General features: G+C 38.6%; 1 protein-coding gene across 12 annotated transcripts in view; it reads right to left on the bottom strand.

Moving 5' to 3' along the window:
- Positions 1 to 14162, bottom strand: part of LOC143022424 (uncharacterized) — an 87748-nt gene that overhangs the window by 25911 nt on the left and 47675 nt on the right. For 9 of the 12 annotated variants that reach the window (XR_012966050.1, XR_012966049.1, XM_076180639.1 and 6 more), the window contains 2 exons: positions 7253 to 7354; positions 6143 to 6198 (listed from right to left, as the gene is read on the bottom strand). Coding sequence is in view for 10 of the 12 variants with exons in the window: in XM_076180639.1 (XP_076036754.1) it covers positions 6143 to 6198; positions 7253 to 7354 (158 nt within the window). In the remaining 2 variants the exon portion in view is untranslated. Of the gene's footprint in view, positions 1 to 4859; positions 5312 to 6142; positions 6199 to 7252; positions 7355 to 14162 lie in introns of those variants that run through there. The other 3 variants (XM_076180641.1, XM_076180642.1, XM_076180638.1) reach the window with 3 other exon arrangements.

Below are 14162 nucleotides of genomic sequence, written 5' to 3'. Positions count from 1 at the left end.
ATTTCTGAGGTGTCTGGCGTGGGTAAGTCATGCATGTATAGATTAAATAATGTGGGGGATAGAACTGAGCCCTGTGGTACTCCGTTCTTAATGTTTCTGATGTGCGATGATTGGCCATTATATGACACATGAGCATTCCTGCCTGCCAGATAATTGGCCAGCCATCTTTTGGTGTTATTGTGCATGTCTGTGTTATATATTTTATTTGTTAGGTTGTGGCGGGGGATAGCATCAAAAGCTTTACTAATGTCCAATGTTATAAGAAGTGTTCTGTGGTGGGGCCTATCTGAATTGATGCCATCTAAAATTCTTTGTGTGAGGTTTGTCAGAAGAGTGTTTGTGGAGTGTAGTGGCCTAAAACCGTGTTGTGAGTCAGCAAGGGGAATATATGGTGTGACAAGTTTAAGTATTAGGTGTTCAATGACTTTAGAGGGGGTGCAGAGAAGTGTGATTGGGCGGTGCGATGTTGGGATTGTTGGGTCTTTGTTCGGTTTTGGAATGGTGATTATTTTACCATGCTTCCAGATGTCGGGTATAGTGTTGTGTGAATAGCTGTAGTTTGCAATGTTTGTGAGTGCGTGTATACCTTGTGGTCCAATGTGTTTTAGGTGGATGTTGCTTATGTTATCAGGGCCACAGGCAGATGAGTGCTTGAGACTATGCATTATGAGTTTTGTCTGACTGTCTATGAAGGGTGTATAGTCTGAGTCTGTGGGAAAGTCTTTCTTACGTCGAATGGTGCGTCGGTCGTCAGGGTGAGATGTAAGATGGCTCGTCTGTGCAAAATGATGTATGAGTGCGTTTGCTTGTTGTCTGTTTGAGGGTAGATTATCTGTTGTTGTGATTATTGCTGTGTGAGAGCGTGTAGTGTTAGTGTTGGATAGTGTGATGCTGTTGAGTGTTTTGTACAATTTGCTGGTGTTTGTTTTGTGATCAAGTGTATTGATAAAGTTTTGCCAATTTTGTGTTTTTTGTTCATGTATTTTATTGGCAATCACAGTGTTTAGTGTTTGTATTTGGTCTGCTATGTTTTGAGGGATAGGTGTGGGGGTATCGTGTTTAAGTGTGTCACGTTGTCTGATGAGGCCTTGGATTTCTGGTGTGAAGTTGGGGTTGTGTGATTTTCTGTTGCCTCTAGGGATGTATCTCTTGTCTGCGTTTTGTATGATTGTATTAAAAGCGTGCACAGCATTGTTTATGTTTGTGATTGGTGTACTGTTAAGTGTTTCAAAATGTTGTTCTGTCCTTGGGTTGTTGTTGATACTGTTGTAGAGATCAGTGTCAAAAGACTACAAGTTACAAAGAAAACTTTAATCTGTGAACCACTTGCAGAAGGTTTGTTGTGACTTCTGTGACAAGGAAAATGTTAGTCAAGCAGGGAAGGGTGATGGCATGAGATAGGTGTGGGTGAGTGGTTGTGAATGGATGTCAAACTGACATACCAGTTGTAAATGGATGGCAAACTGATACACCCCAAAAGGATCTCCTCTTGTATACTCTGTAACAAGTGACGCAGCCCGAAGGGATTTCTCCCCGTCTTCTCCTTTTCTGCATGAGGGGATGGAGAGGGGTGGTCGCCGAATTTATGAAGCGGCCTTGCTGTGGGTGTGCTGTGTCTTGCGACACTGCTTCTGACCCTGGGCAATGGACAGGATGCAGGGATGACCCGTCATCCAGGAGGTGCCAAGATAGGAGGGAGGGAGGAGGGTGGAGGGGAGTGGAATATATGGGAAATGAAATGAGTGGGAGTGATTTCTATGTCTTTTTCGCTACCCCCCCATGTAAGGGTGAAAAAGCCTTTGGTATGGTATATGTATACTCTGTAAGTTCTTTGAGGGGACTATGGGGAGGGTTGCCATGTAATGAAGGAGTGGGAGGCTGTTGGGGGCCCTGCTGTGGAAATATTATTTCTTGCTGCAATGCTTCTGACTTTAGCAGTGGTTGGGGGACAAGGATGACCATTCAACAACAATAAGCTAAGATAAATGGGTGTTGAATGGGTGTGGGATGGGTGAAAGATGGGTACATGCCTTGGCAATGCCACACCCCTTATAATGGGGAAAAGGCCGTTTGGTGTATGCATGTATGTATAGGGCGGTGAGGGGGTCGTTAATTAAATGATGCGGCCTTGCTATGGATGTACTGTCTTGCTGTATTATTTCTGGCCCAGGGCGATGGGTAAGGTACAGGGATGACCCATCATCCAGGAGGAGCCAAGATGAGAGGGATGGAAGGAGGGAGGGGTGATGAATGGGGGTGAAATGGGAAGTGAAATTATGCCTTTTGACTTTGGCTACCACCCTAGTACGGGGGAAAAAGCCCTTGGTGTATGTGTGTGTGCAGATATATATGTATATATGTATATGTATATATGTATATGTATATATATGCAGATATATATACATATATGTATATATGTATATGTATGTATGTGTATGTATGTATGTATATATGTATATATAGATATGTATATATATATATGTATATATACATATATATCTGTATATATACATGTTGAAATATGTATGATAGAATGAATGGAAAGGGTGGTGAGGTAAACACCAAAAAAACATAGGAGTTTTATTACCAGTATTTTATGCTTAAAGGACTTCCTCAGGAAGTCCTTTAAAGACAAAACTTTAGTAATAAAACTCCTACATTTTTGGGGGGTTTACCTCACTACCCTTTCCACTCGTGTGTGTGTATGTATGTATATATATATATATATATATATATATATATATATATATATATATATATATATATATATATATATATATATATATATATATATATATATATATGTATATATATATATATATTATATATATATATATATACATATACTGCTGAATAACCAGCAATTTATTGGATCACATGTTTTTGTGACCTTTTTGCATATGTGTACATATATATATATATATATATATATATATATATATATATATATATATATATATATATATATATACAGTAAAAGCCCTTGTATCTGGCACCACTGGGACCAAAGACATACCGGATACGAGAAAATGCCGCATATGGGAAGGGATACTTAACCCATTCAACTCCGATGACAAGATGTCTTGTCATTTGGTCAAATAAAACAAAAAATCATAATAAAACAACAAAATGTTTGATGATCAAACAGCACCAGAAAAATATGACGTCGTCAGTCCTCCTCCTCCTCGAGGAGGAGGACTGATGACGTCATATTTTTCTGGTGCTGTTTGATCATCAAACATTTTGTTGTTTTATTATGATTTTTTGTTTTATTTGACCAAATGACAAGACATCTTGTCATCGGAGTTGAATGGGTTAAGAAATACATTTATTTACATTATTCATTTACTTATTGATAAATCTTAATTCACTTTAAACACATCCACATATCTATATATTGTAAATTCAATCAGTATAAATCCAATCAATATACATCAGTTATAATCATCACAGCATCACCAGTTGTGAGTGGCCGCGTTCAGTGTTGGTGGCTGAGAGGGTGCATTCACCTCTACACTCGATTTTTCTTTCACTGAACTTTTTGTACCAATATTCATAAAATCTCTGGTGCCTCTTTGCTTAGAATTTTTCCTTCTTTGTAACAAGAACTCATTTTGAATACAGTGAAGTGATATCACATCATGCATGCTCATGTTTGTGCAATTTTCTGCAAATTTCACAAACATTGCTAGACCCTTTACTGCATCCTTCCACGACACTTTCAGCACAGGGTCGTCGTCTTCTTCACTATGTGCCTCTGTCGTAATCATGTGGTGTTCATCGGGAACCAATTGTATGATTTCATCATCGCTAAATGAGAATGTTATTGCTTGGTCACTGTCTATATCCACCCACACTTATATCGCTTCATCACTAATGCAAAGTTTAGCGCAACCACCCATCTCTTTCAGTTCTTTCACCACCGACTTCTTTCTTGCCGATGGAAAACCCTCAAAATCCTCATCCCCTTCATGATCTTCAAACATTGTTTTTGGATATAATTTTCTCCAACATCACATTAAAGTTTGTTGTTTTACATCCTCCCAAGCTAGCGAAGCCATAAAAATAGTGTCCTGAACATTAAACCCACATTGGAATTCAGAAATCCTACCGTCCTCAAAATAAACTAGTTTGAGTATAAAACTTTTCCGATAATTCATTTTTAAAGTTTTGAATCACTCCTTGATCACACTCGTTATGTTCGGCAGTAAATACACAACAAAAATGTTTCCAATGCTCAGTTCCTCAGCTTGTGGATGTGCTTTACAGTTGTCGAGTAGGAGAATAAATTTGCTGTCCCCTGGAAGTCTTTTCTTTTTCAAATTTCTTTCACTGATGGGACAAATACATGCTTAAGCCAGTTCATAAATCTTTGCGAGTCCATCCATGCGCTATTTTGTGCACGATAATCCACTGGCAAGTATGTTAGATTTTTAAAACAACATGGCTTCCGGTATTTTCCAATGACACACAATTTGACTTTATGGGTCCCTGCCATATTCGCACACAGTAACACTGTCAGTCTATCCTTGCTTTGTTTGAATCCTTTGGCTTCCTCTGCTCACTGGCTAGTGTAGATGTCGGTAGACAGCGGTAGAACAGGCCAGTGTCGTCAACATTGTACATTTGCTCCGGTTTTAGATCATACTCAGCAACCAATTTTGCAAACTTATGACAGAAAGGAGGAAAGTTTTATATATATTTATATATATATATATATATATATATATATATATATATATATATATCATATATATATCATATATATATATGCATTACACATCCATGTATGCAAGAGAAAATTTGATATGAGATGCGACTCTTTACCATGAAAACATAGCTTCATTAACGTACCTGTCTATAAACTCCTCTGCAGAAGGTAAATCAGCAGATTTTGCTTCCCCAGACACATCAAGACGACGTATTCTATGGCGATTCTTGAATCTGTGAAGCCATCCATCTGAGAACTGACACGATTCTCCAATTGACATCTTTTCAGCAAAATCTTTAGCTTTTTCTTGCAGCATTGGGCCTGACATAGCTGCACCTTCAGACCTTTTAAGACAAAACCACTCACACAGCATTTCCACACATTTATGTTGTAGAGTGTGGCAATTTTCTGCAGCTTTAGGCATGTCACTCTACTTCACAAACTCTCTTAGTTTCTTGGATTGGGCCTTGATATCGTAAATGGTAGACGACCCAATGCCGTATTCTTCCATTAGTATTTTTCTATTTCCGCCTTTCTCCAATCTTCTGCATATGTCCACCTTTTGCTTAAGTGAAGGCACCACACTTTCCTCTTCTCAACCTTGGTCATGATAAAATGGAGTTGGCTAATATGTGCACAGAGGTGGCTAACACGTGGCAGGAGAAGTAAATGGGACTGAGAAGCCCTGGTGGCAGCGAGAGCAACTACAACCACGCGCAGGAATTTTAAACACGCGCAGCAAATTTAAAATTATTCATTTTGTACATACTTCTATCTTTATCACAATTTTTCGATTTTCGTGAAAAATATGCCGGATATTTGAAGTGCCAGATACAAGAAGGCCAGATACGAGGGCTTTTACTATGTGTGTGTGTGTATATATATATATATATACATATACATATAACGTATATATATATATATACATATATATATATATATATATATATGTATGTATGTACATGTTTCTGTATATGTGACTTTCTAGTCCCATATATAGAAACAAATACATAAGAATGGGTATGACTTGGCTACCTCCCTTGTAAAGGGAAAAAAGCCCTTGGTATATGGATAAAGATAGATATATGGGATTTCTGTATGGTATTTACATATCAGGTATTTGATGTCTGTTTCTAAGTAGGTGTTGATACTGATTTACTGCCAGGTGGTGAGTCAATCAGAGGCAAGCTAACATCACGCTTTTTAAACCTTGAGAGTAAGTTTTCCTTCTGGATTTATGTCTATGGGTACTTGTTTTAGCAGAGTGTTTTGCCTGTTAATCAATATTATCTTGGAATACAAACACGAAATTTAATCCATAATCAATATATCAAAATTCATGCAAACAAATTCATGTAAATGCAAACATACAAAAATTAATCCATAATTAATACATCAAAATTCATGCATGTAAATTCTTGAATTTCTTACTTCTGATTTTCCTTTATATTTTTTTTTTGACCGAGGACAGGGTCGATCATTTCCATCTGAAAAAGAAAATCATATGAATTTTCAAATCTCATATAAAACTCAACATACTTAATAAATCAATTCATCTGTTGCCCCATCTCTCTTGCAGGAGACCCATGGTTCCCACACGTCACTCCAGGAAAAGATACTGTGCTGTTGTCTAGGTTAAGCTAAAGTAGGGTGCCTCCATGAGGTGGTCTATGAGAACATAACAGCCATCTCCCTCCCACTCATTTTTAAACCTCATTAACTTCCTGTTGGGCAAGGATTAGAGAAGGCAAGACATAGCTGTGAGTGGAGAAAGATTGTGAACAGACTTTAAATTGACTTGCCCCAAAGGGACTTTTCCTTATCTTCTCTATTTTTGCATGCAAGGACAAGAAGGGAGGGTCACCATATAAATGAATCAGATGGCCCTGCTGTGGATGGACTGTGTCTTGCTGCACTGCTTCTGACATGGGCAGTGGGCTAGGAGCAAGAATGATCCTTCATCCACAAGGAGCTAAGATAAAAGGGAAACGAATAGGTGATGGATGGGGGAGGAATGGGTGAGGGTGGGTGCATGCCTTGGCTGGCTACCTCCCTTACAAGGGAAAGGAAGCCTTTTGATATATAGATACTATATAGACAGAACTTCCTCATTTCCTTTTGGACATATAACTTGATCTTTGGATTGGGCCCAAGCTCCTTCTTTATCAACTTTGTATTTCTGCCATCTTTCAATACAAGAAGATTGACAACCAGTGACTGCTCCCCTTCTACCACTTTAAGCCAATAACAAAGAAACAGTCCCACAATAATACAATGTCAATCCAAGGTAGACTCAAGGACCATTGACAGCTCCTGTGGGGCTGTAGGTTTTAAGTCAATGAACTCTAGGCAACACCTGACTGATTGAACACATCTTCCACTACTACTGACAACAGTCTTTTTTCACCAAGAGATTTTTGAGAAGACTAGTGTTACTCACGAGCTGCGGTTGCCTATGAGAGATATCAAAATAGAATGCAAGTAAAATGTACATAATTCAATACACAAATACAATGTATATTAATTTATACAAACACTAACCATACATTCGTTTCATTGCTCCAGTGACTTTTGATTCCTGTTGTGTTAAAATCTTTTCATTCAAACCTTCAACAGTCTTCTCAAAGGCAGCATCTGAATTACCTGAAAAATACATGAGGAAATTGCCTAAGTTTGTATCTAAATGGACATATCTAAACAATCCTCAGGGGCCTCACAAAGTAAGAGTTGGAAAATACTGCTTTGCCTACCAAACATATTATGATGTGAGGGTATTAATATAGAGTGACTTGTATATATGAACTATCATATACTGATGCATCATATAGCATGAGAGACCTGTACTATAGACAGCCTTCAGACAGTTGATTTTTATGGCTTTAACCTTGTTTCAACTAGTAGTTTGTATTGTTCATAATTCATTTATATACATCAACAACTTGGAGCAGTAGCCTGTGTCTACTGTTGTATTGCTGATGTAACTTTTATTCATGTAATGCACTTTGCAGATCATTACTGGTTGGAGAAATCAGTAAATAATCTATATGCACTGTGTTTTTTTATGTACTAGTAGATATGTCCATTTAGATACAAACTTAATCAATTTCCTCATGTATTTTTAGGTAAATCAGATGCTGCCTTTGAGAAGATGATTGAAGGCAGCATCTGATTTACCTGAAAAATATGAGGAAATTGTCTAAGTTTGTATCTAAATGGACATATCTAAACAATCCTCAGGGGCCTCACAAAGTTTTAGAGTTGGAAAATACTGCTTTGCCTACCAAACATATTATGATATAGAGTGACTTGTATATGTGAACTATCATATACTGATGTAATATATAGGATGGGAGGCCTGTAGTATAGACAGCCTTCAGACACTTGATTTTTATAGTTTTAAGCTTGTTTCAATTAGTAGTTTGCAGTGGTGGGCAGCGATAAATTTTGCGATAAAGCAATAATGATAAAGCGATAAATTAGTCCTATAACGATAAAGTGATCAATTTCCAAGATACCTTAAAGCGATAAGTGATAAAACCTGCGATAAATCCAAAAATACACTATTTTTGCTACTTATGCATTTAAAAACCTCTTTTTTACACTTAAAACACCATATCTGTTTGCCGCGTAACAATGAGCCTGTAACCTCCCGCTGTAATGGTTTTTCGTCTTCTACTTTATCGCTGGATTTATCGCGGGAAATTTGAAAGCGATAAGTTTTTCCAGTTAAAGCGATATTATCGCTTTACTTATCGCAACGCCCACGACTGGTAGTTTGTATTGTTCATAATTCATTTATATACATCAACAACTTGGAACAGTAGCCTGTGTCTACTGTTGTAACTTTTATGCAATGCATTTTGCAGATCATTACTGGTTGCAGAAATCAATAGATAAGATAATTTATAGCACTGTGTTTCTTTTGATGTTCTTGTCTATATGTCCATTTTTATACAAACTTTGGCAATTTCCTCGTGTATTTTTCAGGTAATTCAGATGCTGCCTTTGAGAAAATGATTAAAGATTTGAATGAAAAGATTTTAACACAACAGGAATCAAGTCACTGGAGCAATGAAACAAATATATGGATAATGTTTGCATAAGTTGATATACATTGTATTTGTGTATTGAAGTACATTTTACTTGCACTCTATTTTGATATCTCTCATAGGCAACCGCAGCACATGAGTAACACCCTAGAACAGAGACCACACACGACACCCGGTCACACTCCACTATATCAAAGGCACCTCCAAGGTTACTGCCAGAGCTTTATGAGACACTGGAATACAAGTGGCACACAAACCCCTCAATACCTTGCACCAAAATCTCACCAAAGTCAATAACACCGAAGACCATATTGCACTGATATGGTCTTCAGTGCCACACCAAGAAACATTAAAACAACACCCAAAGACCTGTATCACGCACAGATACTCTCTTCTCTTCCTCCACAACCACCAAATACCAGCCTCCGGAAACATATTCATAATCATATCACTCACCGCTCCATTAACACACTGAAAGACAACACACTGCTGCATGCCAGACCCCCTGATATCCACCCTTCTGAATCCTCTCTCCCATGAAAGGACAGAGTCCACTTGGCCAGACTGCGGTGCAGTCACCACCCAGCACTTCTAAGCTACCAGAAGAGGCTGGATGACCGCATTGTGAACAGCTGCCCAGGATGTAACACTTCACCCCATACCATACAACACATAATGGAAGACTGCATTATACACAATCATGCACGCAAACAACACAACATACGCTCTATAAAGGATTTGTGGGAAAACCCAGTTTCGGCTATGGCATTCCTTGGGGAGACGGGACTGCTCGGACAGACAGTCTAGGGAACGACAACAACAACAACAACAATAACACTGAAGACCATACACCCAGTCACAATACCCTATATCAGAGGCACCTCCGAGGTTACTGCCAGAGTTTTACACTGGAATAGAAGTGGCACACAATCCCCTCAATACCTTGCACCGAAATCTCACCAAAGTCAGACACTGAAGAACATACACACCTAGCCATTGTAGTTTACCACATAAGCTGCTCTGACTGTGACTTGGTATACATAGGAGAAACTCAGAAGAAACTAGCTACAAGAGTACAAGAACATCAATGTGCAGAGGCAAGAAGACTTGAAATTGGCCCTGTACACACTACAGAACACCAACACAACAGACTGGGATGAAGTGACAACACTACACAAAGAAAACAACAAAAAGAAAAGACTATTCTTAGAAGCATGGGAAACCAAGAGCAACTGCATAAACAAATGTATTGATCTCAATCCTATTTACCTAGGGACGACGAGTCACGCAGTCTAATTCCTTCACTGCATGGTTATTTCATCTGTGGTACTTTACTGGAATGTGTTTTTATTCTTTCTTGTCAGGCCACACTCTTTGTTGTCAGGCTGCTGTTTTATTTTGCTTTTTCTTATTCTTCCCCCCCTTTCTTTATGTACATTCCCTGACAATTCTCAAAGTCATTCCGTCTTCTGCTTTCTCTGACTGTCTTTTCCCTTTCGTTTTTTCACTTTTGGTTTTGGTTTTCTGTTTTTTTGTATAAGATGTCCTCCTGTCTGTGAATCTCAGCAGGATCTGATTTTCCAGTTTCAGTTGGCTTCTTTGCAACCTTACATATATTCACTAGGTGTCATTTGTCTGACCTCCAGTTTCCAAGGCAGTGTAGTTTTACAACTTCCATTCCCAGACTTTTATTTCCCCTTTTTTCAGTTTTTAGTCTTTTTCCTTTTCTTTTCTTTTCTTTTTATTATCTTGTGTTGTTGTTTCTGTCTGATTGTAGTCAATCATTTGTACTTGGGATCACTTTCCTCCCTGTATTCCCTCTTCCTTCCTTAAGGACATTTGTCCACTGTCGCCACTTGTGGACTTGGACTTTGTTCTGGTGTTTCTATGTTGTGTTACATACTGATGTTAATTTGCAAGATTTGTTTTAAGATCACTCCCTTAGGAAATTTATTTTATTTGGTGTCACAAATTTATGTTTATCTATTACTATATACAGTACTGTTTTGTATATATGATAGAAAGTGTGAACCTTTCCCAGGTGTACCACATTAACCATTTATATTTGAGTTCACAATTTTGTATCCATTATACCCCTTGACGACAATTCCTGGACAGGAATCAATACATTGGGCAAATAAACCCTTCAATTGGGTCTGGTGATTACACTTTTCCAATATGGATCCCAGACTCCAGATCTTCATATATATATATATATATATAATATATATATATACATATATATATACATATATATATATATACATATATATATATATATATACAGTCGAACCTCGAAAGCCCAGACCCCGAATGCCCGGACCCTCGTATGACCGGTCGAAATGAACAAAGGGCAGACTTTTCAAGCAAAGTTCCCTATTTGTCCGGTAGGTGGCAGCGACAGCCGTACACGTGTACTCAAACCCTGCCCAGTCAAGCCGCCACCAGGGCTGCCGTTTCGTAGAATTTTGTACCAAAACGTAGTAAAATAGAGGCATGTGGCAACTGTACAAGGACATGTGGAAATTTTTTCTACATATCAGCAGGCTGTTAAAAACATTCAAAAACTCAAACTTTTGTTTAAAAATCATAGAACTAGTTATCAAATAATAAATGGTACATCAAAATACGACTTTTATTGGTACCGGTATTTGTGTTACAAAATATTATACCCCAAAAGATATGTTTTTTACCGTGTAGAAAAAAATTCTACGCTAAAATTTCAGCTTTCTTTTAGCGATAGTAATATTACAAAAAAAAAAAAAATTATATCTTACTGAATATGTTAGGGCATGGGGGCCTTATATACATTCAAGAATAAAAAAACTAGAACCAACATTTTGTCAAAGTTTGACAAGTATATCTTGCTATGAAAGGCTGCACACGCCCGAGAAAAATGTATGCCCCGGTATGGCAACACTCCCATTCTACATGGCAGTGTAGAAAATGCGGCAACCCTGCCTGCCACCACTGTCCCGCGTGCATACCTTCCGATATTTACAGTGTACATAATAAAAAATACAGTACAGTACACTGTATATACAGTACATTTACATGCCTGTATTACAGCTATTATTACAGAATTATTAGTATTATAGTATTATTATTACAGTATTATTATTACAGTGTTAGAGTATTATTATGTGTTTCTATGCCATATCATCCATTACCTATACATATACCGCTACGAAAATCTACGGGTGTTAGGGCGATATTTTCGATGACCAGACTTTTGGCATGACCGGACCACCCTTCCCCCCAATTAGTCCGGGCTTTCGAGGTTCGACTGTGTATATATATATATATATATATATATATATATATATATATATATGTATATATATATATATATATATATATATATATATATATATATATATATATATATATATTGTCATGATATTTCATAATGTGTCATGATGTGTCATGACATGTCACAATATGACACAAAGATGTGCAAATGTAATGCAGTTGCTTGTGTAAGCTGTGTTAGGTAGTTAATCCATCCTTACAAGAGTTATATAACATTGTAATTGCCCTTACTAGCTATCTTACGGAGCAAATACATAAATTGATGTTGAATTCAACCACTGCTAGGTTACCTTAACCACTTTGGTATGACAACACCCATGCAGGTATCATGAGGCACAAGTAGGTACACGAGGATTCCAGCATCGGCATCTTGATCATATAATTTTTTTTGCAGTTGTACATGAGTTACCCCCGGATTCAGTGAATTGGTTTGATCATGTTTTCTGTGTTTACTATTACTCAGAGTAAAAGAGAACGAGTAATACAGCAGTGACTTTATATTTTATAATGTGAGTACTGTGATGAATCGTACATTTGGCAGCCAATGCTTTGCGCAAGAATTTGAGTCATACTGAAGTGGTGAAGTTGCACAATGAGATACACGACTCTAATAATAAGTTACTTCTGATCAATCTACCAGTTACAGGATACTGCTGCATAGTATGGCAGAATACACAAATGGAACAATTTGCTGAAAGGGTCAAAGGGCAATACAACAACAATGGCTTGGAAAAGGAGCACCATCATAAATCATACTCATTTCTTAACAAGATTCAGATAGATAGCAAATGATAAATTGTAAACCTTCTTCACACAAAAATAAAGAAGTGGAAGGATTGTGTGAAGCCATGTAGATGGGAATATAGACTAGGCCTATAGATGTAGCAAAATGGGCACCTGCCAATGGCACTGATATGTGCCCTACATATAAAAAGAGGATTGAGTGCTGTTGCCCCAGCCTGCCAACACAACTGTTAGCTCACCTACGAGGTCTGCCAACTGCCAGCTTGACTGCTTACACTCTTACCTACCACAGTTGTATTCGTGGCCTACCACCACCACCACTAGATCATTTAGCAAACTAGAGCTGTGAGTGTTCCCACCTTGACCCACCCACATGCTCAACGGAGATCACAAGGTCCTGCACCTCAACTCCGGTAAAGCTAATGTCTAGCAACCTCAACTGTGAAGTCCATGACATCCTGAGTGGCCTAACACCCAACCTGCTAAACACAACTGTTCTTGAGTGTCTGTCTTTTCAGGGAGATGTTGCAACCACACTACCAATGCCATGGTATGACGTGACCCTTGGATGCGTTTCAGGTACGAGATCACCTGAGCAGCCTCCCCAAGCTGCACCAACCTTTTCAATGTCACCCAAGACTTACAGGACAACTCTGGTCCCATGGGAGTAGCTGAGCATCCCAAGGCATGCTACCCTGTGGCAGACTGCCACTTGCTGCTGCCCCTGTAATCTGATGGCCAGTTCTACCCCTGCCTTCAAGTTCTGGCCCCATCGTGAGGACATCTACCTCAATGATTTCTTGTCAAGGCTTCACATGACATCACTTCCAGCCTTAACTTTTGTGGGGGCAGGTTAACCTCTTCACTCCAGGGCACATCGCACGTCGGGCAGCATTAGCTGCCCGACGTGCGATGTTGCGTCATAAAAATCGCATTATAAAAAATAAAGTCAGTGCTCAATCGTTCGTTCTCTTTCACCCGTGAATTTTGATAACCATAGAAAATATGATAAAGCCAGTTTAGAGAGAATGGAGGTTACATAGGTACAACTACAATAAATATAATCAAGACGCCGACGTCGGCATCATCGCGTACCCACTTGCTCCTCATGACGCCTACGTAGGCGTCACCGTATGGAAGTGGTTAAGAAGACTGTCTTCACTCCTCCCTCCTCACCTCTTCTACTGGCCCATCCCAAAACCTTGCAGACCTGCAAAAGGTTTCAAAGGGGACACATTTGCACCACCTGGCTGTGTTGGATTGACCAAAGCTTCCTTAAGGCCCACAGTTGGGACAAGGCCTCCCTGTGGAACTCATGTGCAGTACCAGTATTGGTCCCAGCAATA

Source organism: Oratosquilla oratoria, chromosome 44 (genome assembly GCF_046742065.1).
Source record: "Oratosquilla oratoria isolate Oo_2021 chromosome 44, ASM4674206v1, whole genome shotgun sequence".
Classification (NCBI taxonomy): Eukaryota; Metazoa; Arthropoda; class Malacostraca; order Stomatopoda; family Squillidae; genus Oratosquilla; species Oratosquilla oratoria.
The sequence above is the reverse complement of the archived record's forward strand: the minus strand, read 5'-3'. Positions and strand labels throughout refer to the sequence as shown.